The following is a 27,953-nucleotide window of genomic DNA, read 5'->3' as shown; positions in this document are numbered from 1 at the left end:
TCTTTAAGAATTTTCCATAGTTTGCTGTGATCCACACAGTCAAAGGATTTAGTGTAGTCAGTGAAGCAGAAGTAGATGTTTTTTGGGAATTCCCTTAATTTCTCTATGATCCAATGAATGCTAGCAATTTGACCTCTTGTTCCTCTACCTTTTCGAAATCCAGTTTGTACATCTGGAATTTCTCAGTTCACATACTGCTCAAGCCTAGCTTGAAGGATTTTGAGCATTACCTTGCTAGGATGTAAAATGAGCACAACTGTATGGTAATTTGAATGTTCTTTGGCATTGCCTTTATTTCGGATTGGAATGAAAACTGACCTTTTCCAGTCCTGTGGCCACTGCTGAGTTTTCCAGATTTTCTGGCATATTGAGTGCAGCACTTTCACAGCATCATATTTTAGGAGCTGAAATAGCTCAGCTGTAATTCCATCACCTCCCCTAGCTTTGTTCATAGTAATGCTTCCTAAGGCCCATTTTACTTCACATTCCAGGATGTCTGGCTCTAGGTGAGTGATCACACCATCATGATTATCTGGGTCACGAAGATTTTTTTTTGTATAGTTCTGTGTATTCTTGCCACCTCTTCTTAATATCTTCTGCTTCTATTAGGTCCATACCATTTCTGTCCTTTAGTGTGCCCATCTTTGCATGAAATGTTCCCTTGGTATCTCTAATTTTTTTTTTAAGAGATCTCTAGTCTTTCCTATTGTTTTCCTCTATTTCTTTAAATTGATCACTGAAGAAGACTTTCTTATCTCTCCTTGCTATTCTTTGAAACTCTGCATTCAGTTAGGTGATCTTTCCCTTTCTTCTTTGCCTTTCGCTTCTCTTCTTTTCTCAGCTATTTATAAGGCCTCCTCAGACAACCATTTTGCCTTCTTGCATTTCTTTTTCTTGGGGATGGTTTTGGTCACTGCCTCCTGTACAGTGTTATGAACCTCCATCTATAATTCTTCAGGCATTCTGTCTACCAGATATAATCCCTTGCATCCATTTGTCAACTCCACTGTATAATCATAAGGGATTTGATTTAGGCCATAATTGAATGGCCTAGCAGTTTTCCCTACTTCCTTCAATTAAAGCCTGAATTTTACAATAAGGAGCTCATGACTGGAGCCAGTCGGCTCCAGGTCTTGTTTTTGCTGAATGTAGAGAACTTCTCCATCCTCAGCTGCAGAGAATAAAATCAAACTGATTTCAGTATTGACCATCTAGGGATGTCCATGTGTAGAGTCATTTTTTGTGTTGTTGGAAGAGGATGTTTGCTACGACCAGTGTGTTTTCTTGACAAAACTGTTAGCCTTTGCCTTGCTTCATTTTGTATTCCAAGGTCACACTTGCCTATTACTCCACGAATTTCTTGACTTCCTACTTTTGCATTCCAATCCCTAATGATGAAAAGGACATCTTTTTATGGTGTTAGTTCTAGAAGGTCTTTATAAAACTATTCAACTTCAGCTTCTTCTGCATTAGTGGCTGGGGCACAGACTTGGATTAGTGTGATGTTGAATGTTTTGCCTTAGAAACAAACTGAGATCAATTCTGTTGTTTTTGAGATTGTATCCCAGTACTGTATATTAGACTTTTTTGTTGACCATGAGACTACTCCATTTCTTCTAAGGGATTCTTGCCCACAGCAGTAGATATAATGGTCATCTGAATTAAATTCCCCCATTCCCATCCATTTTAGTTTACTGACTCCTAAGATGTCAATGTTCACTCTTGCCACCTTCTGCTTGACCAGTTTCAATTTACCTTGATTCATGGGCCTAACATTCCAGGTTCCTATGTAATACTGTTCTTTACAGCATCAGACTATACTTTCAATACCAGATACATCCACAACTAAGCATCATTTCTGCTTTGGTCCAGCCTTTATATACATTTGTAAATTTTAAAAAAATTCTCCCTAATAATTGGAGGGCAAAAAAATTATGATGGCTTACAAAATATTTGCAACCACATGACAATGAAAAAACAAGATGTCAAGACTTGATGGATGTATTAATGTAGTATTTAAGAGAAAAAAATTACACTTCATATGCATGAATTAAAAGATTCAAAAATGAATGCAAACAAATTATATACAAAACAGAGAAAACTCAAAGAAACTAGGAGCAGCCAAATAAAAATACACACAGGAATTAATGGAATAGAAAACAAATAAACAATAAAAGAATCAACAACACCCAAAACTGCTTTTTGGAATAGACTAATAAAATTTGCAAAATGCTGCAATAATTGATCAAGGAAAAATAAAATAGTATTAGGAACCTATATATTTTTTTCAGATTCTTTTACATTATAGGTTACTACAAGACACTGAATACAGTTCCCTGTGCTATACAGCAGGTCCCTGTTTTTCTATGTTACAAATGCTGCTGGTGAATTGCTTCAGTCGTGTCTGACTTTTTGCAAACCCATGGAACATAGCCCACCAGGCTCCTCTGTCCATGGGATTCTCCAGGCAAGAATACTGGAGTGTGTATTTTACAGATAGTAGTATGTATCTGTTAATCCCAAACTCCTCCTTTTTTTCTCCCTTCACAACCCCTCACTAAAAAATTTTAAATTATTTCTTATATGTAGAATCAACAACAAAAAATGGAACTCATAGTTACAGAGAGCAGATTGGTGGTTGTCAAGAGATGGGGGTTGGGACGTGGACAAAATGAGTGATAGTGATCACAAAGTATGAATTTCTAGTCATAAATAAACAAGTACTAGGAATGAAATGTATAGCCTGGTGACTATAGTTAATACATTGCACTGTATATTTGAAAGTTGTTAAGAGAGTACATCTTAAAAGTTCTCATAAGAAGAAAAATTGTAACAATATATGGTGCTGGACAGATTTACTAGATTTACTGTGGTAATCATTTCACTATATATATATATCAAATCATTATATTGTACACTTAAAACATACTAAGCCAGTTATATCCAAATTTAAAGAAAAGAATTAAAAAAAAATTATTTCCTTTCCTGTTTCTCCCTCCTCTCTTCCTAATATTTCTATTATTTGAATGTTGGGACAATGTGGATGTATACTTTAGTTGTTTCATCTGTTCTATTTTATTTAATTACATTAATTTATCTGTTTATTTATTGTTATTTGGCTGCATCAGGTCTTGGTTGTGGCACCCAGGATCTTCGTTGTGTTATGTAGGAGATTTCCTTCTGGAGCATGGACTCTGTAGTTGCAGAGTGCAGGCTCCAGAGCAGGTGGGCTTCAGTAGTTGCAGCATGCAGGTTATCCAATGGTGGTACACAGGCTCCAGTACATGTGGGCTCAGTAGCTGCAGTGCCCAGGCTGAGATGCTCTGCAGCATGTGGGATCTTAGTTCCCCAACCAGGGATCGAGCCAGTGTCCCCTGCATTGCAAGACAGATTCTTTACCACGGGACCATGAAAGAAGTCCCATCTTTTCTATTTTAAAACTCTCTTTGTCATTTTGTTCTATTTTCTGGAAAAAATTTACTATATTCCAACTATTTGACTGAACATTTTATACATTTTAAATTTCCAAACTGATTTTTTGGAAAATTCTTTATTACAGCCTCTTGTTTTTGTTCAAGGGTTAAAATATGTTTTCATCTCTCTGAGGACATTAACTATGGTTCTTAAGTTTTCTTCCATTCCTACTTGTTTCATGCCTAGTTGTTCCTAGTTATATTTTTCTGTTTGGTTCTTGGCTATCTGTTCATATTGAAAATGGTAAGTATAAATATTCTGACTGGAAGTTCTGTGTACATGAATCGGAAGACTGTTGATGAATAAGCTTCAGCATGGTGAATTAGTTGGGCCATTAAAAATGACAAGGTTTTTGCATCCTAGCTGGATTCCCTGTAGAGGAATTCTTCAATCTGCATCCCAGGTGCACTGGCTCATGTATGCATATGGCAAAGAGTATAGGGCTTGAAGGGATCTCTTGAATCAGTATTTAGATTTTCATAATGCAGACTTTCACTCAATCTCTGTATTTTCAGAGCAGAATCTCATTGAGTCCTCAACTGTACAGAAAGTAAACCTCCAGCTCTCTGCTGTGGTAGGGGAGGAGAACTGGTAAGCAAAGTCTTACACACTTTCAACCAACCTTATTTTCTCCAGACTTATGCTTGCTCCTACCTTTAGAAGTACCTAGTTCTATCAAGTTGAGAATGGAAAAATCTATGTGCTCTGAAGCCTCATCTTTCCCTCTACAATGCTTTTAGTAGCTTAGCAAATAAGATAGCTTAGCACAGCAAAGTTAGTTCAACACAACAGGCTGATATCGGTAACTGACTTCAAGAGTTTATACCTTTTAAACAAAGCTCTTCCTAACAAGACAAGGAAGCCCCCATAGTCATGTAACTAATTAATGTTCATTGATTTCACTTTCCCTTATAAAAGCAGACATAAAGGCAAGGACCCTCAAATGAAACCACTTGGGGGATGGCCTCACTATGCCTGGCCCTAAGCACTACTGTGGAATAATAAGAATTTGAGGAAATCATATATACTTTGATGCTTTCATACTTAAAAATAATAAACATTTTTTCCAATTTTATTGAGAAATAATTCATGTACAATAACTGTACTTATTTTAAAGCATATTAAATGAGTTCCGATAGATGTACATACTCACAAAATCACAATCAAGACAGAAAATTCCTATCATCTCTAAGAGCCCCCTATAGCTCTGTGCAGTTCATTCCTTCCCTTTACCCCCGGTCTCAGGCAACCACCAATGTGCCCTCTTGTCTAAATGCAGCAGTTAGGACCTTCAGTATAATGCTGAATGAAGCAGTAAAAACAGACATGTTTGCCTTACTCTTCAACTTCAGGGACAAAATATGCATTATTTCATCAGTAAATAGGATGTTTGCTATAGGTTTTTGTGTAGAAGGCCCTTACCAGATCAAGAAAGTTTCTAGTCCTTATTTTTTAAGCACTTTTTATTGTAAATGGATGTTGGATTTTTTCAAGTGCTTTTTTGTAACATCGAAATAATCACATTTTTCTTTAGTTTAGTTAATTATACTAAATGATTTTCAAAGGCTAAATCAACCTTGCCTTCCATTAGCCATTTCCAGCAGTCAAAATTCTCTAGGATATGTGAACAACAAACACAATTAAAGTGGTTTAATCATACATGGGTTTGTTTTTCTCACTTAACAAGTTTGAAGAAAGATACTCCAGCATGATTTATTAGCTCTCCAATGTCATTAATGTCCCAAGCTCCTCCTTCTTCCCTGTTACATCACTCTTAATGTATGGCTTACCTCTTAATGATCTCAAGATGATAGCTAATGCATTTCCTGGCATAGATTTTCATCTTAGGTAGAAAAAGGAAAGAGGAAAGCAAACAGAAAGGAACTGGGGACACTTATCTTGAAAAAGTAATACTTTTCTATAAATTATTAGCATATTTCTATTTCAAGAGTCAGAGCTGTGTCACTTGACTACATGTCATACATATGTATGACAAGTGACATACATGTGTCAAGGGACATACATATACAAGTGACATACATGTGTCACCTGGCTACAAGAAAGTCTGGGAGAGCTGAAGGTGAATTTCGTTTTCCTTTTTTCTTTACTAATTTAAAATTACTTTGAAAAATGATTCACTATTTGATCCTTAATTTTTTTCCATTTTATAATAAAAAATATCAAATATGTACAAAACTAGACAGGAAAGAATAATCACCATCATGTATTCATAACGTGACTTCAATTATCAACTCATGGCCAACACCACTCATCATTACCTCTATCCACTTTCACATATCACACTATTTTGAAGCAAACCTCAGACACTGTATTTTTTCAGCAATAAATATTTCAGTAGTCACCTCTACAAGATGAGGACTTTATAAAGCTATAACTATAATATCATTATCACAGGTAAAGAAAAAAATGTCATTATTCCTCAATTTCTTCAAATATCCAACCAGTCAAATCTCCCCGAGTTAAGCTTTTTTAGCTGGACACATCTCTTCTGTTCCCCACCCCCAAGTCACGATTCTATCGGTGAAAAGGAGAGCACAGACTGAGTAGGCAAGCTACGGCACCTGCCTCGCCACCCGTATTCTATATACACTACAAGAGTGGCTTGTCTAAAGAATGTTTCTGGGGAAAATAATATAATATGCTGCCTGTAGTTAAAAATGCTATCAAACGAGCATTTTTAGTTAACAGTGACATTGACACAGTAGTATTAGGCTTTTCAGGAGCGGCCAAGTTTCCCTCTTCAAGAGGTCTAACTTTATTGACCAATGAGATGTTTGTGAATTTTTTTAAAGCGGTTATGTACAAATCCCAGCTAACTGAAGCTATCCGTATCTACAATAGTATATGTTCCTTGAAGGCACTGGCCACATGTTTAGTCATAAATGTATATTCCATAACTCCTAGCACAGAGGAAACATGCAGTAAATAAGTATCTGTTAAATGCATGAACAAGATGGAAGAAAGTAACCACATTTGTCAGGCATCTGTAATGACACTACTGAAATAAGGGGGGAAAAAAAGGACTTCTAGAGTAAAAATTAAAAAAAAAAGGTGACATATATTTTTTCCCTATACCATGTTTAATTTCCCTTATATCCATGGATGAATTTTTTTTAAGCATCTTCAGGATATCTCATACCTATAAAAGTATGTTTGGGTTCCAACAGTATTTAAAATCAATCAGTTTGTTTAGCAGTATTTGAAATTTGGAAGGAAATGTTTTCAAATTCTCTAGCTGTATCAATATTTTGCTGAAATGGCACTAAAGGAGATAGTATAGTAGTTAACTGGCATGTCAATATTAAACCATGAAAAATACATAAATTTAATAATGGCTATTGATTAATATTCACTATAAATGACTTTTTAACATGCTAGATCTCACTGTTATAGTAGTAAAGACATATAGCCTTTGAAAAGAACACAGGTTTCAGAATCAGACAGATCTGGGTTCAAATCCTACAGGTTTGCTTATTGGGTAGTTGTTTATCCTTTCAAAACCTATTTTTCCTTTAAAATAAGAATAACAAAACAAAAAAGAATAACAGCAAGTGCTAGTGTGAGAAATCGATGATACAATCAATAAAATTACCTGGCATACAGTACTCACCCAAGAAATATGAAATCACTATTGTGTAAGATTTTACTACAAAATGTTCCATTTAATAAACACAAATAAGCCCAAAACAAAGTTTAATATTCTAATATAAAATAAAAACGAACTTTTAGTTTTCAATAAAGAAAATTGCCTTCTCATTTATTTTTAAATATACCAGAATCAAAGGCCAGCAGAATTCTTATCTGTTTGCAACTAAATCTGCCTACTAGTACTCGCTTTCCTGAGTTACATGAATAAAAGACCTTTTAATGAAATTCCTAGTTTCTTATCTCTGAAGAAATCAATGAATGTTCCTGGTACTGCTAATTCACTTCAAGTCTTTCTGTACCTGAGTTAAATACATATTTAACAACACTTGCCTACAAGTCTAAAGAAAGCACGTGAGTAAAAACAATATTGAATCTTTGCTCATTTTATTATGAAAACTTAATTACTTTCTGGAAGAAGTAAGTCTTTCACCTTATTCTCTGTATTGCAGTACATCATATACTAAAATAATGACCTAATACTGTGGACAGATTCTCTCTCACACACACACACACACACACATACACACAATGACATACATACTTCACTAACATGACTCACTTTCCCAGAAATTGTTAATCATTGTACCTTTTGTGGCAAGATTTTTAGATGCTGAATTCCCAGTAAGACATTTATGTTTTAATTTTTTTCTCTCTTCTTCCATTTGCTTTTCTTGATGATATAATTTTTCTTCTCTCTGAATTATTTTAAGTTCTTCAGCTTTTCTTTGACTTTCTTTCCAGGCTTCCAATTCTTTAGTTGCTTTTATCCGTTCATTTTCTTTCATAGCTTCTATTTTTTTCCTCTCTTCTTCTTCAATCTGTAAAAATTAAAACTACCAAATCCTTTAAAACATATAAAAAGCAACATTTTAAAAATAAGAAATTTACTATAATAATTAGTTACTTTCACCTCTAAACACTTGTCATTAAAACTGCAGCAACAGTTAGCAATGAATAAAGAATTAAAATGGGAAAAGCAAATGATTTAGTAGAATGCTCAACAATCTGGTGTCACTGAACACATATCTTAGTTTCAGGTTTCCCTGGTAGCTCAGATGGTAAAGAATCTGCCTGCAACACAGGAGACCCAGGTTTGAGCCCTGGGTCAGGAAGATCCCCTGGAGAAGAGAATGGCAACCCACTCCAGTATTCCTGCCCGTAGAATTCCATGGACAGAGGAGTCTGGCAGGCTACAGTTCATGCGGTCACAGGGTCGGACATGACTGAGTGACTAACACACACACATTGATACGTTCTTGGGCAGTCACTTTCCCTAGCCTCGGTTTACTTGTATGTAAAATATAGGCACACATTCAATTCGATGATATGTAAGAGTTTGGTTAAAAAAAAAAAAACAAGAAGAAAAATTTATTATTCTGCAAGTTAAGTCACTTGTCCCAAAACCCTTACATATACACACATATGTATATGCAAACATTTGCCTTTCAAAAATGCCAGTCTTTCCTGTCTTAGGACTGAAGTTGCACTGACCTTCATCTGAGGAATGAGGAAATAATAAAAAGGGATACAGAAAGCAGGAACCAGGGAGTTCGTCTCTGGTAGGTGGAAATGTTTGAACTTTGAATCCTGCTCTCAACTATGTTTGCAGTAGCAGTTATTTGAAACTTCCACATGAAAAGCTAAATATCAGATGAATCTGAAAGCAATACATTGCTCAGTTGTGTGCCAACTTTTCTCCCTTTCACAAACTTCATATGGTCAAGAAAAAAAAAAAAATCTATGTAACAGAGTAACTGGTTAGTATATATGGTTGACTCCACTTATCTAACTTTCCTAAGGTAACAAGTATTTCTCACCTCTATCCTCTAGAGAAGCAGTGTCTAACAGAACTTTTATTAGAGGTAGTAATGTTCTGTACTACCCAATACATTAGCTACTAGCCACTTGTGGCTAATGAAGCACTGAAAATGTAGCTAGCATGACTGAGGGACTGAACTGTTCATTTTATTTAAGTTTCATTAATGTAAATTTAAATTAATTTACATTTAAATAGGACATCTGACACAACTCTAGAATGGCATGCTGGGAAGAAATTTCTAAGAGGCTGAATTATTTTAGGATATGGAATTAAAACTACAGGTATGAAAACTGTGAAGTACCAAAGAAATATCTGCATGAGTTAATACCCTCCTCTAGGGACTAATTTTTTTTTTTTTTTGCCTATTAAACTGTGAAACACTGACATTAAAATAAATTTCATAAATTACTAACAGAAGCTTCTTGTAATCCCAGAATTGCTTCTAAGACCTAAAGTGAGCACACAAGATGCTAACTACTACATGTCCTAAGTTCAGACAGCTGCAGTGAGCTGTCAACAGGTTGCATCAAGACAAATCTGCACAGGGCAATGAACCAGCATTTAAAGGCCTCACAACAGGTCATGATGAACAGTCAGTATTAACTATAGGTAGCCACAACCTAAAAGATGATGACAACTTCCCCTAATTTAGTAATATATTTGCCTATTTCCCCCTCCTTCCTCTCTGCTTCAACACGTGGAAGGAGGAAAAAGTATGTGAAGAGTCAGAACATCTTCACCCCTCATAATCCCTGTTAAGCAAGTACATTTTTAAAAGTTTTATAAATGCACAAACTAAGTCTCTGTTACCAAAAACAAGACTGTTCTTCCCACCAAAAGTAACAAGAAAGTTCTATCATGCCAAGATGTAGTTAGGGGAAAAACGTGTGTGGACAGCCACACACGCATATGTACATATAAATATATATGTATATATAATGTATAATAGGCTATATTGCAAACAAAAGTAGTCCTCAGGGATTAACGAGGAGGAGGAAGAATTACAAAAGGCATCAAAGAACAGGTCACAGAATGAACTAGAATGAAAGGAAAAACATGAAGAAGGTAATACCTTATGATCATGATAAAGAGAAAACAGAGACTACATACAGCAAAGAAACAGAGACAAACATTAAATAATCCTTGAAGGTCTTATTTTTTAAAAAATGCAATCAGGGGAACATACCATTTAAAGGAGGAATGTGTGGTAACAGAAAAATTCAGAAAGCTAGAAAAATAATCACCTTACATGAAGAAACTGGATTTTAACTCCCTGCTGCTGCTGCTAAGTCGCTTCAGTCATGTCCGACTCTGTGCGACCTCACAGACGGCAGCCCACCAGGCTCCACCATCCCTGGGATTCTCCAGGCAAGAACGCTGGAGTGGGTTGCCATTTCCTTCTCCAGTGCAGGAAAGGGAAAAGTGAAAGTGAAGTCGCTCAGTCGTGTCCGACTCTTAGCGACCCCACGGACTGTAGCCTACCAGGCTCTGCCATCCATGGGATTTTCCAGGCAAGAGTACTGGAGTGGGGTGCCACTGCCTTCTCCATTTAACTCCCTAGTATGGCACCCCACTCCAGTACTCTTGCCTGGAAAATCCCATGGACGGAGGAGCCTGGTAGGCTACAGTCCGTGGGGTCGCTAAGAGTCGGACACGACTGAGCGACTTCACTTTAACTTTTCCCTTTCATGCACTGGAGAAGGAAATGGCAACCCACTCCAGTGTTCTTGCCTGGAGAATCCTAGGGACGGCGGAGCCTGGTGGGCTGCCGTCTATAGGGCCGCACAGAGTCGGACACGACTGAAGGGACTTAGCAGCAGCAGCAGCAGCAGCAGCATTGTTCAAAAAAGGATGCCATATAGTCTGGGATATGAGTTTAATATAGACAGTAAATGTAAGTAACTGAATAATGAGTGGCTTCTAATCCAAATTCCTGAAGAAAGGGAAACCTATAATTATTTCAATCTGGAATGAATCTCTGGTTTATCAAGGCAATGTTCTTTATAAACCAATCTCATTTATGAATTAAAATGCAAAAAGAATAAAATACTAGGAAACTGAATCAAGGAAAATATTAAAACTATAATACATCTTGATCAAATATGGTGTTTATTATTTATGATATTAGGCACTCAAAAGAGAAAAATAATATGATCTCAGTACATGCCAATATACTAGTTTATACTAAAAAAAAAATTTTTTTTTAGATCAATAAAAGGAGTTACACAATATCATACTTCATGATGAAGCATTAAAAATATTTCCAGTAAAGTCCCTAAGGCCAATATGCCTACTGTTTTACTATTTTCCTGGAGAGCATAACCTACACTACAGAATTTTTACAGTATATAAATTTTTTAAATTAAAAACTTTAAGAAATACAAACATAGATTATACAGAGATAGAACCATCACGATTTGCAAATAATGTTGTAGACTACCTAAAAGAATACAAATAATAAACTAACAAACTATTAGAATGAAAGGGCTTCCCTGGTAGCTCAGCTGGTAAAGAAACCACCTGCAATGCAGGACACCCTAGTTCAATTCCTGGTTTGGGAAGATCCCCTGAAGAAGGGATAGACTACCCACTTTAGTCAGTATTCTTGGGCTTCCCTGATGGCTCAAACAGTAAAGAATCTGCCTGCAATGCAGGAGACCTGGGTTTGATCCCTGGTTTGGGAAGATCCTCTGGAGGAGGGCATGGCAACCCACTCCAGTATTCTTGCCTCGAGAGTCCCCATGGACAGAGAAGCCTGGCGGGCTACAGTTCATGGGGTCACAAAGAGTCAGACATGACTGAGTGGCTAAGCACAGCACATCAGAATGAGAAGATTTCAAGGAGGCAATCACATACAGGATCAACTTATACAAACTCATAACAACTAACTTTCCTACAAACTGGCAACAATTAGAAAATACAACAAAAAAAGGTAATTTCATTAGTAATTGCCATAAAAGCTTTTATAATGCTACGAATAAGCTTAACAAAATATGAACCAGCCCTATATGTAAGCTAAATAATTTTGCTGAGGAATATAAAATGTAAGTCTGAATAAAGAGAGATAAATGCCACATTCCTGGAAGAGAACCTCAATATCTTAAATATGTTGATATTCTGCAAATTAATTTATAAGTCAATTTAAATCTAATCAAAATACCAACAGAACTCTTAGGAAGTTTGGTAATAAGTAAATGTGAAATTCATCCACAGCAGAAAACATGCAGGTTTTATGGAAGCATGAAGAGGTTGGCAATTTTCATCCATAAAGATTAAGTATAAAACTAGACAAATTTCTCAAACACAATCAATTCAAGGAAGTGGGAATTAACCAAAGGCAGCCTGCAAATTGGTAAGTGTTGAGTCCAGAGAAACTGCTAAAGTCACAGGTTAAGAGCTGTGAAAGGCTCTGCCCTTCTGCCTAAGGTTTCTTCCAACCACTCACTCCAGCCAGGATGACAAGACTGACATTTTTACCAATATGAAACCAACAACGACAAAAAAACACCCAGCAGCTTTGTTAGCAAAAACAGTGGGCTCATTTCAGGGTGGGGTAGTGAAAACCTGTGGCTTTGGTGGAGAAAAGTAGTAGATTTGGTTGGGAATGAAGAGGGAAAATTTGCCGCTGAGGTCTGAGGTTGAAGTCCTGGTTAGGGTAAATGCTTGACTAGTCAGAAAATTAAAAGAAAGAGCATGTAAATTAGAGAGCCATGGAAGGTCTGTAATAAACTCACCATACACCCCTGGTTAAACACAAAGTGATGCATTACTAGGGGATACTTGAGGAAGCCTGGCATAAAACAAAACCAAGGGATACTTGAGAACTTGCTCTAACTTTGAATGTATTTCCAAATCCACATACAGACCAGTCAGCACAGGGGTGGAAGCCTTTCAGGCTGAAGGTATTTAACACCTGTGCCCAAGTTATTAGCTAACAAGTAGCTATGCAGACACAGGGAAGACACTTAAGGAAAAAACATAAGAAATTAAAAATAAGAATGAAAAAACTCAGCAGAAACATCAGCAGTGTTTACTACAAGTGAGTCTAGAGTGACTCCACAGTTAAAGTCCAGGCAAGTTATTAAAAACTAAACAACTATCAATCAATAAATAACTTTTCAGAACTCAGAATTATTATAATCTACTAAAATGTCTCTCCTGGTGTCTCTGTCTGTAAAGAATCCGCCTGCAATGCAAAAGATCACCTGCAATGCAGGAGACCTCTGTTTGATCCCTGGGTTGGGAAGATCCCCTGGGGAAGGAAATGGCAACCCACTTGAGTATTCTTGCCTGGGAAATCCTGTGGACAGAGGAGCCTGGTGGGCTACAGTCCATGGGGTAGCAAGAGTTGGACACAACTTAGTGACTAAACCACCAACCACTAAAATGTGTAGTTTCCAATTAAAAATACATCAAGAAATAATTACCAAAAACTTCTCAAATCTGATGAGAATATTACACCTCTCAGAGAATTTCAACCAAGAGTAAAATAAATACAAAGAGATACGCCTAGATAAAACTTAGTCAAACTACTAAGTCAACCCAAAGGCCAAACAAAAACTGGAAAATCTTTAAAGCAGAGGAAAAAAAAGGACTCAACATGTACAGAGGAATAATAATACAATTAAAGGCTGATTCTTCATTAGAAACAATGGAAGACAGAAAGCAGAGAAAGACCTGTTGTTCAAAGCACAGACAGAAAGAAATTAAAACTGCAAGTTCTAGATCCTGCAAAACCATTCTTCATAAATGAAGACGAAATAAGCACATTTCAAGATAAATGAAAACTGAGAGAAACTATTTGTCACAGACTTGCCCAATAAGATATACTAAAGAAGATTCTTCAGGCTGAAAGGAAATGGTACTAAACACTAACTCAGATCTGTAAGCAGGAATGAAGAATATGGTAAATGGTAAATATATGGGTAAGTATAAAAGACAATTCAAATGGATAAACAAAATGTGGTATACACATAATAACAGAACATTATTCAGAATTAAAAAGGAAGAAAATTCTGACACATGCTAAAAAGTAGGTGAACCCTGAAGACATTATGCTAAGTGAAATAAGCCAGGCACAAAAGGACAAATATAGTATGATTTCACTTATATGAGACACCTAGAGGAGTCAAATTCACAGAGATAGAAAGTAAAATGCTGGTTGCTAGGTGCTTAGGGGAAGAAGGCAATGGCAGCCCACTCCAGTACTCCCGCCTGTAAAATCCCATGGACGGAGGAGCTTGGTGGGCTGCAGTCCATGGGGTCGCTAAGAGTCGGACACGACTGAGTGACTTCACTTTCACTTTTCCTTTCATGCATTGGAGAAGGAAATGGCAACCCACTCCAGTGTTCTTGCCTGGAGAATCCCAGGGACAGCGGAGCCTGGTGGGCTGCCGTCTATGGGGTCGCACAGAGTCAGATACGACTGAAGTGACTTAGCACCAGCAGCAGCAGGGACTTAGGGAAATGGGGAATGGGAAGTTACTATTTAATGGGTACAGAGTTTCAGTTTGGGAAAATAAAAAAGTTCTGGAAATGGATGGTTGGTGATGGTGGCAAAACAATGTGAATGTATGTAATGTGACTGAACTATGTATTTATAAATGACTAAAATGGTAAATTTTATGTTATTTATGTTTTATCCATTAAACAATTTTAAAACAGTATTTGATTGCTTTTCTTTTCTTTCTTTGAAAACTTGAGATTTTTTAAAAAAACAATTATTTTTAAAGTAAAATTATAACACATATTGTTTATTTATAAAATCCATATACGTATACCTATTCATGAATGGCAATAATAGCCCAAAACTAAAGAGAGAAAATGAAGCCGTATAAAGCAAAGTTGCTGTATTTTACTGGAATTGAGTCAGTGTTAAACTGAAGTAGATCATAGATTGCGATAAGCTAAAGGTGCGTATGGCAATCGTTAAAAACTTGAACAACCTAAAATTCATATCCATATTATAAAAATTATGTTTATTTATATAGAGTATGTATGTACACACACACACACACACACATATGTATAAAGCTAAAAGGTCAACAAAGGAGCTCCAGCTTCTGTTCTGACACGTTAAAAAGTTGTTATTCCTATCCTTACAACAGAAAAAGATGGACACACTGAAAACAAAGCTTTTTGGACCCATCAGAGAATTAAGTCACAGAGCAAACTGCTACTCTGAAACCCAGAGAGACAAGTGTGTCCAGAAAGACATAAAGATCTGCTTGCCTTTTCCAGAAACAACTGGAGCTATAAACTGGTAAAAACACTTAAACAGTAACTTTGACAAAATGCTGGAGTCTGAGTGTGGCCCAGCATGGCAGTGAGAAACTCTGGGGAGCCACAGTCTTAGAGGGTGACCCCATATTTTTGTGAGGTTTACCATCAGAAACCCCACTAGATTACCATGACTAAGATCTGAATAAGAACTCTGGCAGAAGGTGGGGAAGAATAATCATTGAGAGCCTGCTACACAGAGTGAAGTAAGTCAGAAAGAGAAAAACAAATATAGCATATTAATGCATATATATGGAATCTGGGAAAATGGTACTGATGAACCTATCTGCAGGGCGGGAACAGAGATGCAGACACAGAGAAGAGAATTTGGACACAGTGAGGCAGCGGGGGAGGAGAGGGTGGACGAATTGAGAGAGTAGCATTACAACATATACCGTATGTATTAATTATTATTAATGTATGTATGTATGTATTATTAATACATATTCATATGTATTAATGAAATAGATAGCTAATGGGAAGCTGACATATAACACAGGAAGCTCAACGCAGTACTCTGTGACAACCTAGAGGGGTGGGATGGTATGGGTGGTGGGAGGAGGTTCAAGAGGGAAGGGACATATGTGTACTTATGGCTGATTCACATTGTTGTATGGCAGAAGCACACAATATTGTAGAGCAATTATCCTTAAAAAAAATAATTTAAAAAAATAATCATTGTGAAACACAGAAATACCCAAAGCATTCTCCATAACAAAGATTGACTCTCCAGGAGAAAGCAACCTGTCAGAGCTAAAGTCCCTTATCTGCACTGGGAGAAGGGATTTCCTCCCACTCCTGTCCTCCCCAGACTTCCTGTTCCACCCAAAGGGAGAAAAAAAAACACAGTTAGCTGTCAGGCTTCAGGAAAATAGACAGGGAACAATGCACCCAGGAAGAGAATGAGAGCCAGGGGAGAAAAGCTGTATCATTGGAGGAACATGTGTAAAAAGATCACACAACCAAGATACAGGCCCATGAAAAAGCCTGGGATTTGATGGAAAGATGATAGAATATTTCCACTCCCTTACAATTTACTACCACAACAACAGGGTTCCAGAATAATGACACTGGATCACAGAAGAAAGAGCTGTATGACAAAGGCTCTCACTGAGGATGAGTAGATAGAGAAGCAGAAAATCCAAGATTCAAAAGAGAAGTGGAAAAAAAACCCACTAGAGGAATTTGAAGCCTCTAATATCTATACCTGTACAGCTAACACAGCTAATGTTAAACATAACACCAAATCCTGTTAAAATAAATAAATTTACTCACTAAAGTCCTATTAACCTTAGTTTCTATTACCTGATACAATATGACTAGTGTTCAATAACAACAAAATTGTAAGGCATGCCAAAAGGTAAGTAAAAACAGATTGCAAAGAGACAAGCAATAATCAGAACCAGTCTCAGATACAACACAGATGTAAGAATTATCAGGCATGGAATTTAAAATAACTGCTTAATATGTCAAGGGCACTAATGGGAAAAGAACATGCAAAAATGCCTCCTAAGAGTATCTTTAAGCTTTATTATCTTTGTCAACGAAGAACATTGCCTGTCATTCTGGTAATAAACAATGCTGTCCACCATCAAGCCATCAGTCACTGCAGATGCCCCAGTAGTGCAGGATACTAGCCCTAGACAGTTAAGAAGCATTTCAAAGGAATAATTTCAATAAGCTCATTATCAAGCATCTTCCCATACACAGAAAAGCACTAAAAACATTAACTTGAGATGTCTGTTTCTTGTGACAAGCAGTAATCTTTTGATGTTCAACTACATGGTTGTTGTTTGTTCGTTTTTTCAGCAAAAGCCCCTCTATATCCTGGGTCCTTCTTCACCTCTGTGGGACAGTTCCCCACAGCTATCTGAGAAGCTGTTTCCAGGGCTACTGTCCTCAGCTGGGTCCTTAGTAAAAACATAACTCTCAATTTTTAGGTTGTGTGTTATTTTTTCAGCCAACATCTTTCATGTGGAGCTATATATCATTCTAACAATGAGCTAAGAAAAGTGATGTATTAATTCAGTCTGAAGTTTCATATACTGTAAAATTTCTATTAATTTCTGAAATTTAATTATTTAGTTGTTTATTTCTGTAGAAAAGATAATCTGGTGTTTAGAATGATATAAGTATGTGTTCAAAGCTAAAACATAATAAAAACTGATTTTCATTTCAGTTCTCTTCTCCCCAAAAACTCAATCATGTTCCCCCAAATTTGTGTGTTGAAGCCCTAACACTCACTCAATGTAACAATATTTGGAGAAAAGGCTTACAATTACAAGGAGGAAATTAATATTAAATGAGGTGATAAGGGTAGAGCCTTGATTCACTAGGATTATTGTCTTTATAAGAAGTGACACTCTCTCTGTGTCCATCATGTAGGGGACACAGGCAGCTGCAAGCCAGAAAGAGAGGCCTCATCAGAAAATGAATTGGTCTGAAGCCAGATATTGAACTTCCAGCTTCCAGAACTGTGTAAAAATAAATTTCTATTACCTAAGCTGCACAGTCGGTGTTTTTGCTGTTGGCCTGTTATGGCAACCCAAGCAGACTAGGACATTTTCTTTTCCCTTTGGCAGATTTTCAAACAGGCCAAAGGTGGCCCAAAGACATCAGTGAGAGCTGTAAGAAGAACCAAAGGCTAAATAATTCACAAAGTGAAAAGTCAAACTCAGAAAAACTGAGAGGAACTTATTTAACTCGCCAGCAAATTTGGACGTAGGGATTCTACCTTTCAGTTTACTTCACTAAACTGAAATCTGGATGTTCATATAAAGCATAAGAATTTGTAAGTGCCTTGGAAACCCCACGTGTAGATAAGGATAGCCTCCCAGGTAGTTCAGTGGTAAAGAATCTGCCTGCCTATGCAGAAGATGTAGGAGATGCCAGTTCGATCCCTGGGTCAGGAAGATCCCCTGGACGAGGAAATGGCAATCCGCTCTAGTTTTCTTGCCTGGAAAATCCCATGGACAGAGAAGCCCAGTCCAGGGGATCACAAAGAGTCACACACGACTTAGCGACTAAGCACACAAAGATAAGAGTAGACTCTTACTAAAGTGTTAGCTCTATCTGTCCTTGAATAAAAGTTATTACTTGATAGAAAATTCTTTGGTCTTACACTATATGACTTTACAGTCTTATCATGATTTGCTGGTATCTTTTAAAGATTCAGCTTTGGCTTACTGTTGAAGAAATCATCCTGAAGTCAGTACTTGGGTTTACTACACAGAGACATAGTACTGATATATTTAATGTTATATATGCTAAAATGCTTCTATTAAACTAGCCTTCAACTTCAAGGAGCAAAACTCACAGAATGGAGGAACAGAAGTAAAATTTAGTTTTTTAAACCAGATTTTGGCTAATGGAAATTAGTTAATATCTTACTCTTGTACCCTACTCTTTACCTTATCCTTGCTGCTCAATAGTAACCTTATTCATCTCTGATAACAGACTTTTGCAAACAATTTCTTTTTGGAGGTGTCCTATTGAACTAAACTACTTCTGGTTCAAAAGACCTTGCTGTTGAGATGATGGGAACCATCAACATCTTAAATTCTTTCAACTTCTCCCTGAAACAAAAGTATTTCTTCTCCCACACTGTTCTTTTCAAGGCTAACAGTATTATGAATGCATGACCCTACACTATCCATCTCTTTTCTATAATACATATACTAGCCACTAACAACTCAACTGGTATTCAAGCTTAACTCCATAAAGTATGGGCAACTTACTCCATACACAGAGCATTAAAAAAATTACTGTCCTAAAATGACCTACTTACAAACCTTCAGCAACTTCCCAAGAAGCTCGTTAGGGTCCAGATTCAGGGACCCATGGAAAGGAGACCAAGAAGACCGACTGTCCAGCACTCAAGTTGTAAGAGCTCTGAAAAACTGACCACAGACTTTCTCTAGGCTCGTGAGGAAACAGGACATATGAAATTAAAAAAAAAAGAAAAGATTTTAACCACACCTCTGGAAAAGATGAAAAAGCCTGCAGTAAACAAAAAAGTGGACATATATATAATTGCTGAAGTTTTATTTCTGCACAAACGCTGTGAATTTGAGATATGCTTACACAAAAAGGAAGTAAACCAGTAGACTTGACAAAGTGTAAATATAAGAAAGACAGTGTCAAATATACTGCTTTTTCTCATGATACCATGCTAATGGCTATAGTTAATTTTTCATATGTTTGGAAATTTGGTAGACGTACATAGAGATTTAGTAAATTCCTGTTAGAACAAAAAGAAATTAAAAGTCTAAAGATAATCATAGGAAGATAAGCATTGTTCTGTTTTCAAAAATAAATGTTTTCTTATTAGGAAAAATAAATGTTTATTATTAGAAAAACATAAAAAATACAAAAAACAAAGGAGAAAATTACAAGAGATCTTACCCCCCCATTCATTTTCTATACTTTTTAAATTATAAAAATAACATTTCATGTAATGGCCTTTTCAAATTGTCAGAAAACACATAGATATCATATAATATTAACTGAAATAGAAAAGTCTTTCTTCAGATTCAAATGTAGTAACTATAAGGGACCCAGATTAACCAAAACAGTCTTGAAAAATACAAAGCTGGAAGGCTCATATTTCTCAATTTCAAAATATATTATTTACAAAGCTCCAGTAATGAAGAAAGTGTGGTATTGGGCTTACCTGGTGGTCCATGGTTAAGAATCTGCCTTGCAATGCACGCTGATACCAAAACCAGACAAAGACAACACAAAAAAGAAAACTATAGGCCAATATCCTGATGAACATAGATGCAAAAATCCTCAACAAAATTTTAGCAAACAGAATTCAGCAACACACCAAAAAGCTCATATACCATAATCAAGTTGGGTTTGTTCCATAGATACAAGGATTCTTCAATATACACAAATCAATCTATGTGATACACCATATTAACAAATTTAAAGATAAAAACCATATGATAACCTCAATAGATACAGAAAAAGCCTTTGACAAAATTCAGTACCCATTTATGATTAAAACTCTTCAAAAAATGGGCATAGAAGGAACCTACCTCAACATAGTAAAGGCCATATATGATAAGCCTACCTCAAACATTATCTTCAATGGTGAAAAACTGAAAGCATTCCCTCTGAGATCAGGAACAAGACAAGGGTGTCCACTTTCACCACTATTATTCAACATGGTTCCGGAAGTCCTAGCTACAGCAATAAGAGAAGAAAAGAAATAAAAGGAATCCAGATCAGAAAAGAAGAAGTAAAGCTCTCACTGTTTGCAGATGACATGATACTGTACATAGAAAACCCTAAAGACTCTACTAGAAAATTACTAGAGTTGATCAATGAATATAGTAAAGTTGCAGGATATAAAATTAACACGCAGAAATCCCTTGCATTCCTATACTCCAATAATGAGAAAACAGAAAGAGAAATTAAGGAAACAATACCATTCACCATTGCAACAAAAAGAATAAAATACTTAGGAATATATCTACCTAAAGAAACAAAAGACTTATATATAGAAAACTATAAAACACTGATGAAAGAAATCAAAGAGGGCACAAACAGATGGAGAAATATACCGTGTTCATGGATTGGAAGAATTAATATAGTGAAAATGAGTATACTACCCAAAGCAATCTATAGATTCAATGCAATCCCTATCAAGCTACCAATGGTATTTTTCACAGAACTGGAACAAATCATCTCACAATTTGTATGGAAATATAAGAAACCTCGAATAGCCAAAGCAATCTTGAGGAAGAAGAATGGAACTGGAGGAATCAACCTGCCTGAGTTCAGGCTCTACCACAAAGCCACAGTCATCAAGACAGTATGGTACTGGCACAAAGATAGAAATAGATCAATGGAACAAAACAGAAAGCCCAGAGATAAACCCACGCACATATGGACACCTTATCTTCGACAAAGGAGGCAAGAATATACAATGGAGAAAAGACAATCTCTTTAACAAGTGGTGCTGGGAAAACTGGTCAACCACTTGTAAAAGAATGAAACTAGAACACTTCCTAACACCGTACACAAAAATAAACTCAAAATGGATTAAAGATCTAAACGTAAGACCAGAAACTATAAAACTCCTAGAGGAAAACATAGGCAAAACACTCTCCGACATAAATCACAGCAGGATCCTCCATGTCCCACCTCCCAGAATATTGGAAATAAAAGCAAAAATAAACAAATGGGACCTAATTAAAATTAAAAGCTTTTGCACAACAAAGGAAACTATAAGCAAGGTGAAAAGACAGCCTTCAGAATGGGAGAAAATAATAGCAAATGAAGCAACAGACAAACAATTAATCTCAAAAATATACAAGCAACTTCTGCAGCTGAATTCCCGAAAAATAAACGACCCAATCAAAAAATGGGCCAAAGAACTAAACAGACATTTCTCCAAAGAAGACATACAGATGGCTAACAAACACATGAAAAGATGCTCAACATCACTCATTATTAGAGAAATGCAAATCAAAACCACAATGAGGTATCATTTCACACCAGTCAGAATGGCTGCTATCCAAAAGTCTACAAGCAATAAATGCTGGAGAGGGTGTGGAGAAAAGGGAACCCTCTTACACTGTTGGTGGGAATGCAAACTAGTACAGCCACTATGGAGAACAGTGTGGAGATTCCTTAAAAAACTGGGAATAGAACTGCCATATGACCCAGCAATCCCACTGCTGGGCATATACACCGAGGAAACCAGAATTGAAAGAGACGCGTGTACCCCAATGTTCATCGCAGCACTGTTTACAATAGCCAGGACATGGAAGCAACCTAGATGTCCATCAGCAGACGAATGGATAAGGAAGCTGTGGTACATATACACAATGGAATATTACTCAGCCATTAAAAAAAATACATTTGAATCGGTTCTACTGAGATGGATGAAACTGGAGCCCATTATACAGAGTGAAGTAAGCCAGAAAGAAAAACAACAATACAGTATACTAATGCATATATATGGAATTTGAAAGATGGTAACGATAACCCTATATGCGAGACAGAATAAGAGACACAGATGCATGGAACAATTTTATGGACTCTGAGGGAGAAGGTGAGGGTGGGACGTTCTGGCAGAATAGCATTGAAACATGTATATTATCATATGTGAAACAGAACACCATTCCATGTTCGATGCATGAGACAAGGGCTCAGGGCCGGGGCAATGGGATGACCCAGAGGGATGGGATGGGGAGGGAGGTGGGTGGGGGGTCCAGGAAGGGGAACACATGTAAACCCATGGCTGATTCATGTCAATGTATGGCAAAAACCACTACAATATTGTAAAGTAATTAGCCCCCAACTAAAATAAATAAATTTATAAAAAAAAAAAAAAAAAAAAGACACCTTTCACTGTACAAGTTTTCTCCTGGTCTAGATTCCAGAGACATTTGTAAATATTGAAAATAAATAAGGGATTCCTTGGATTCCTAAAAATAAAAAAAAAAATAAAAAAGAAAAAAAGAAAACCCTAAAGATAGTATCAGAAAATTACTACAGCTGATCAGTGAATTTATCAAAGTTGCAGGATACAAAATCAATACACAGAAATCACTTGCATTTCTATACACTAACAATGAAAAATCAGAAAGAGAAATTAAGGAATCAATCCCATTCACCATTGCAACAAAAAGAATTAAATATCTAGGAATAAACTTACCTAAGGAGACAAAAGAACTGTACACAGAAAATTTTAAGAGACTGATGAAATAAATCAAAGGTGACATAAACAGATGGAGATATATTCCATGTTCCTGGGTAAGAAGAATCAATATTTTGAAAATGACTATACTACCAAACTCAGTCTACAGATTCAATGTGATTCCTATCAAACTACCAATGGCATTTTTCACAGAACTGGAACAAAAAATTTCACAATTCATATGGAAACACAAAAGACCCAAAATAACCAAAGCAGTCTTCAGAAAGAAGAATGGAGCTGGAGGAATCAACCTTCCTGACTTCAGATTATACTACAAAGCTACAGTCATCAAGACAGTATGGTACTGGCACAAAAACAGAAATATAGACCAATGGAACAAGATAGAAAGCTCGGAAATAAACCCATGCACCTATGGGCACCTTATTGTTGCCAAAGGAAGCAAGAATATACAATGGGGCAAAGACAGTCTCTTTAATAAATGGTGCTGTGAAAATAGGACAGCTACATGTAAAAGAATGAAATTAGAACACTTCCTAACACCACACAAAAGGATAAACTGAAAATGGATTAAAGACCTAAATGTAAGACCAGAAACTATAAAACTCTTAGAGGAAAACATAGGCAGAACACTTCATGACATAAATCAAAGCAAGATCTTCTATGACCCACCTCTTAAGAGTAATGGAAATAAAAACAAAAGTAAACAAGTGGGACCTGATTAAACTTAAAAGCTTTTTCACAGCAAAGAAAACTATAGGCAAGGTGAAAAGACAATCCTCAGATGGGAGAAAATAATAGCAAATGAAACAACTGACAAAGGATTAATTTCTAAAATATACAAGCAGCTCAAACAACTCAATGCCAGAAAAACATATAACCCAATCAAAAATCTCATGGACAGAGAAGCTTGGCGGGTTACACTCCATGGGGTTGCAGAAGAGTCAGACACGGCTTAGTGACTAAACAACAACAAATATATATGTACACATACACACACAAAACAGAGTATTATTCAACCTTAAAAAAGAAGGAAATCTTGTCATGTGCAGTAACATGGAAGAACCTGGAAGGCAGTACACTGAGCAAAATAAGCCACACAAAGACAAATACTGCATGGTATCATGTGCTGAGCTTAGTCACTCAGTCATGTCTGACTCTTTGCAACCCCATGGACCACCAGGTTCCTCTGTCCATGGGGATTCTCCAGGCAAGAATACTGGAGTCGGTTGCCATGCCCTCCTCCAGGGGATCTTCCCAACCCAGAAATCAAACCCAGGTCTCCCGCAATGCAGGTGGATTCTTTACCATCTGAGCCACCAGGGAAGCCCATACATAGAATCTTAAAAAAAAAAAAAAATCAGAATCACAGAAAGTTGAGTCGTGGTGCCAAGGGCTGGAGGGAGGTGAGGAAATGGGAACACATTGGTGAAAAGGGTACAAACTTTCAGCTGTAAGATGAGTAACTGCTGAGGATCTAATGTAATACAACATATTGATTATAGTGATAAACTGTACTACATAATTGAAAGTTGTTAAGAGAGTAGATCTGAAGGATTCATCTCAAAAAAAAAAAAAAAGGTGGAAAAAAGGTAGCTATGTGAAGTGACAGATATATTAGTGAACTTGAAAATGTGATTCCTTCCAGTATATGCATCAAATCTTCATATTGTATGGTTTAAATATATTACAATTTTATTTGTCAATTTTACTGCAGTAACTGGAAAAAACAGCTTAAAAATTTTAAAAAGTCACCATGGCAGCAGTATGAAGAAGGAACACAAACAAAAAGCCAAAATGCATTTGGTCTGTAGAACTTGTTATTAGAAATATCAGAGATGAGAAAGATAAAAAAATAAATTTTAAAAGCAATAGTGATGGGGGAGTAACCAAGACAGCTGAGTAGCAAAATTTCACACACTCAAAGACCCAGAACGAAGGCAGTAAGGTGAAAAGAGTTTAGGTCAACGCCATTGGCTGATACTGGAAAACTTTCCAAAGAGTCAGGAAGTGACATGGATTCCTCCTAAAGACACTGGCAGCAGGCACTCTGGGAAGCTTGTTCTCCCATGAGAACACTGGTGCTAGGAACATTCTGGAGTTCTCCCTCTAGCAGGAAGCTTACTTGCCCCCCCAGCCTATCAGCACCAGTACCAGGACACCTACAGTCAAGCTGCAAGCTTCACAGGAGACCTAGCTTTCCTCACCAGTGGGCAAGCACCAGCCTTGGCTACATAGCCTTCCAGCAAGGGCCAGATCCCAGACTTTAGGATCTGGCCCTGCCCACCAGTGAGCTGACACAAGACACAGGATCCCCCAGGATCCATCCCCACCTTCTAGCAGGTAACACGAATTCTGAGATCTCCCAGGCCCTGCAGCCAGATGCTCCAGGGTCCCCTGCCCACAGACAGCCTTAGTGGGACCTGGCCCCACTCACCATCATACTGGCACCAACTTTGGGATAGCCCAAGCCATGCAGCCAAACATACCAAGACCCAGCTCTGTCCATTGTCAGCTGACTGCTTCCCTATCAGAAGGGCCTCACATACAACAGGGACAGGGGTGAGCCCTGTCTACCAGCATGCCCATGCCCACAGTTGTTGGCCCTGACACAAGAGAAGGCCCTGCTTAGCCACATAGGAGTTAGCCCTAGATCATATAACTCTGGTGACCAAAGGAGAGTATGTTGTTGGGTCCCATAGGGTTGTCTTTTACATAAGGTCACTTCTCCATAATCAGGAAACATAAACGATCTACTTAATATCTACAAATAAACACAAAGAATTAAGCAAAATGAGGTAACAAAACACTACGTCCAAACAAAGGAACAAGACAAAACTCCAGAAGTAGAACTACACAAAGTGAAGACAATCTAACCAATAAAGGATTTAAGGTAGTGATTATAAAGTTGTTCAGTGAACTTAGGAGAAGAAAGAATAAACACAGTGTGACACTTAACAAACAGCTAGAAAATATAAAGAAGAACCAAACAGAGCTGATGCATATAATAAGTGAAATAAAAAACATTAGAAGGAATCACAGTAGGTTATATGATATAGAGGAATAGATCATCGAACTGGAAGACAAAGTAGCGAAAATTACCAAAGCTGACAGAAAAAAAAGAATTTTTTAAAATGAGAACGGTCTTAAAGACCTCTAGAACAACATCAAGCAAACAAATAATCACAACATATGGGTCTCAGATGGAGAAGAGAGAGAGAAGGGGGCAGAGAGCTCATTAGTGATAATATCTGAAAATTTCCCATTCTAGGAAAGGAGACAGACATCCAGGTCCAGGGAACACAGAGTTCCATATAACATCAATCCAAAGAGGTCCACACAAAGACACAGTATAAATTAAATGGCAAAAATTAAAGATAAAGAGAGAATCTTAAAAGCATCAAGGGAAAAGCAACTAGTTACATACAAGGGAGCTCCCATAAGACTGCTAGATGACTTTTCAGTAGAAACTTTGCAGGCCAGAAGGGAGTGGCACTATATATTTAAAGTGATGAAAGGAAAAAACCTACAACCAAGAATACATGGCAAAGCTATTTCAGATTTGAAACAGATAATCTGACACACAAGCAAAAGCAAAGAGTTCAACACCACTAATCTGGCTTTACAAAGAATTAAAGGGACTTCTCTAAGCAAAAATGAAAAGACCAGAACTAGAAATATAAAAGTTATAAAAGAATACAATCTCATTGGTAAAGGCAAATATACAGTAAAGGTAGTAGATCAACCACTTATAAAGTTGGTAGGAACGATAAAAAAACAAAGTAGTAAAATCATCTATATCCATGATAGGCAGTTACAGGATACACAAAACAAAAAGCTGTAAAAAAATAATGTCAAAAGCATTAAATGTGGGGAGAGGGAGAGTAAAAACAAACACTCACATACATATATAGGTTACTGTATACAATCTCATTGTAACTACAAACCAAAAATATATAACAGAAACACAGAAAAGAAATGAATCCAAACATAATACTAAAGAAAGGAATCAAATCATGAGGGAAGAGAGCAAGAGAAGAAAGGAATAAAAAGAACTACAAAAACAACCCCAAAACTATTAACAAAATGGCAATAAGTACATACCTATCAATAACCACTTTAGATGTAAAAGAACTAAAAGGATCAAAGGACAAAGAGTGGCTTAATATATACAAAAACAAGACCCATCTGTATGCTGCCAACAAGAGACTCATTTCATATCTAAAGACACACACAGATTGAAAGTAAGGGGAGGGAAAAAGGTATTTCATGCAAATGGAAATGGAAAGAAAGCTGGAGTACCAATATTTATTATCAGACAAACTAGACTTTAAAACAAAGATTGTAACAAGAGATGAAAAAGGACATTACATAATAATACAGGATTCAATCCAACAAGAAGATATAATCATTGTAAATATATGTTCACTCAACATAGGAACACCTAAATACATAAATATGAACAAACAAAAAGGCAAAAATTGACATTAACAAGTAAAAGTAGCAAACTTCAACACCCCATTTAAATCAATAGATGATTCAGACAAAAAGATCAATAAGGAAACACTGGCCTTAAATAACACATTAGATCAGATGGCCTTATAACATTTTATTCAAAAATAGCAGAATAAACATTTCAAGTGCACATGGAACATTTTCCAGGATAGATCACATTCTAGGCTACAAAATATGTCTGAACAGATTTAAGAAGACTGAAATCATATCAAGCATCTTTTCTGACCACAATGCTATAAGCTTAGAAAGAAGTGCAAGAAACACAAACATGTGGAGGCTAAACTAAATGCTACTGAGCAAAAAACAGGTCACTGAAGAAATCAAAGGGGAAATAAAAAAATACCTGGAGACAAATGAAAATGGAAGGATAACGACTGAAATCTATCTATCTATGGAGCAAAAGGAGTTCAAGGCAGGAAGTTTACAGCAATACAAGCTTATATCATGAAACAAGAAAAATCTCAAGTAAACAACCTAATAATACATCTGAAGAACTATAAAAAGAACAAATAAAATCCAAAGTAG

At 36.7% G+C, this 27,953-nt stretch overlaps 1 protein-coding gene across 3 annotated transcripts in view; it reads right to left on the bottom strand.

Annotated features, from left to right (window-relative positions):
* Nucleotides 1-27,953, bottom strand: part of DNAAF4 (dynein axonemal assembly factor 4) — an 80,629-nt gene that overhangs the window by 40,995 nt on the left and 11,681 nt on the right. For all 3 annotated transcript variants that reach the window (XM_081510249.1, XM_081510250.1, XM_081510251.1), the window contains exon 4: nt 7,730-7,961. In XM_081510249.1, the coding sequence (XP_081366375.1) occupies nt 7,730-7,961 (232 nt within the window). The remainder of the gene's footprint in view (nt 1-7,729; nt 7,962-27,953) is intronic.

Source organism: Giraffa tippelskirchi, chromosome 7 (genome assembly GCF_054371585.1).
Source record: "Giraffa tippelskirchi isolate mGirTip1 chromosome 7, T2T-mGirTip1v1.2.pri, whole genome shotgun sequence".
NCBI lineage: Eukaryota > Metazoa > Chordata > Mammalia > Artiodactyla > Giraffidae > Giraffa > Giraffa tippelskirchi.
This window is presented reverse-complemented; position numbering and strand designations above follow the sequence as displayed.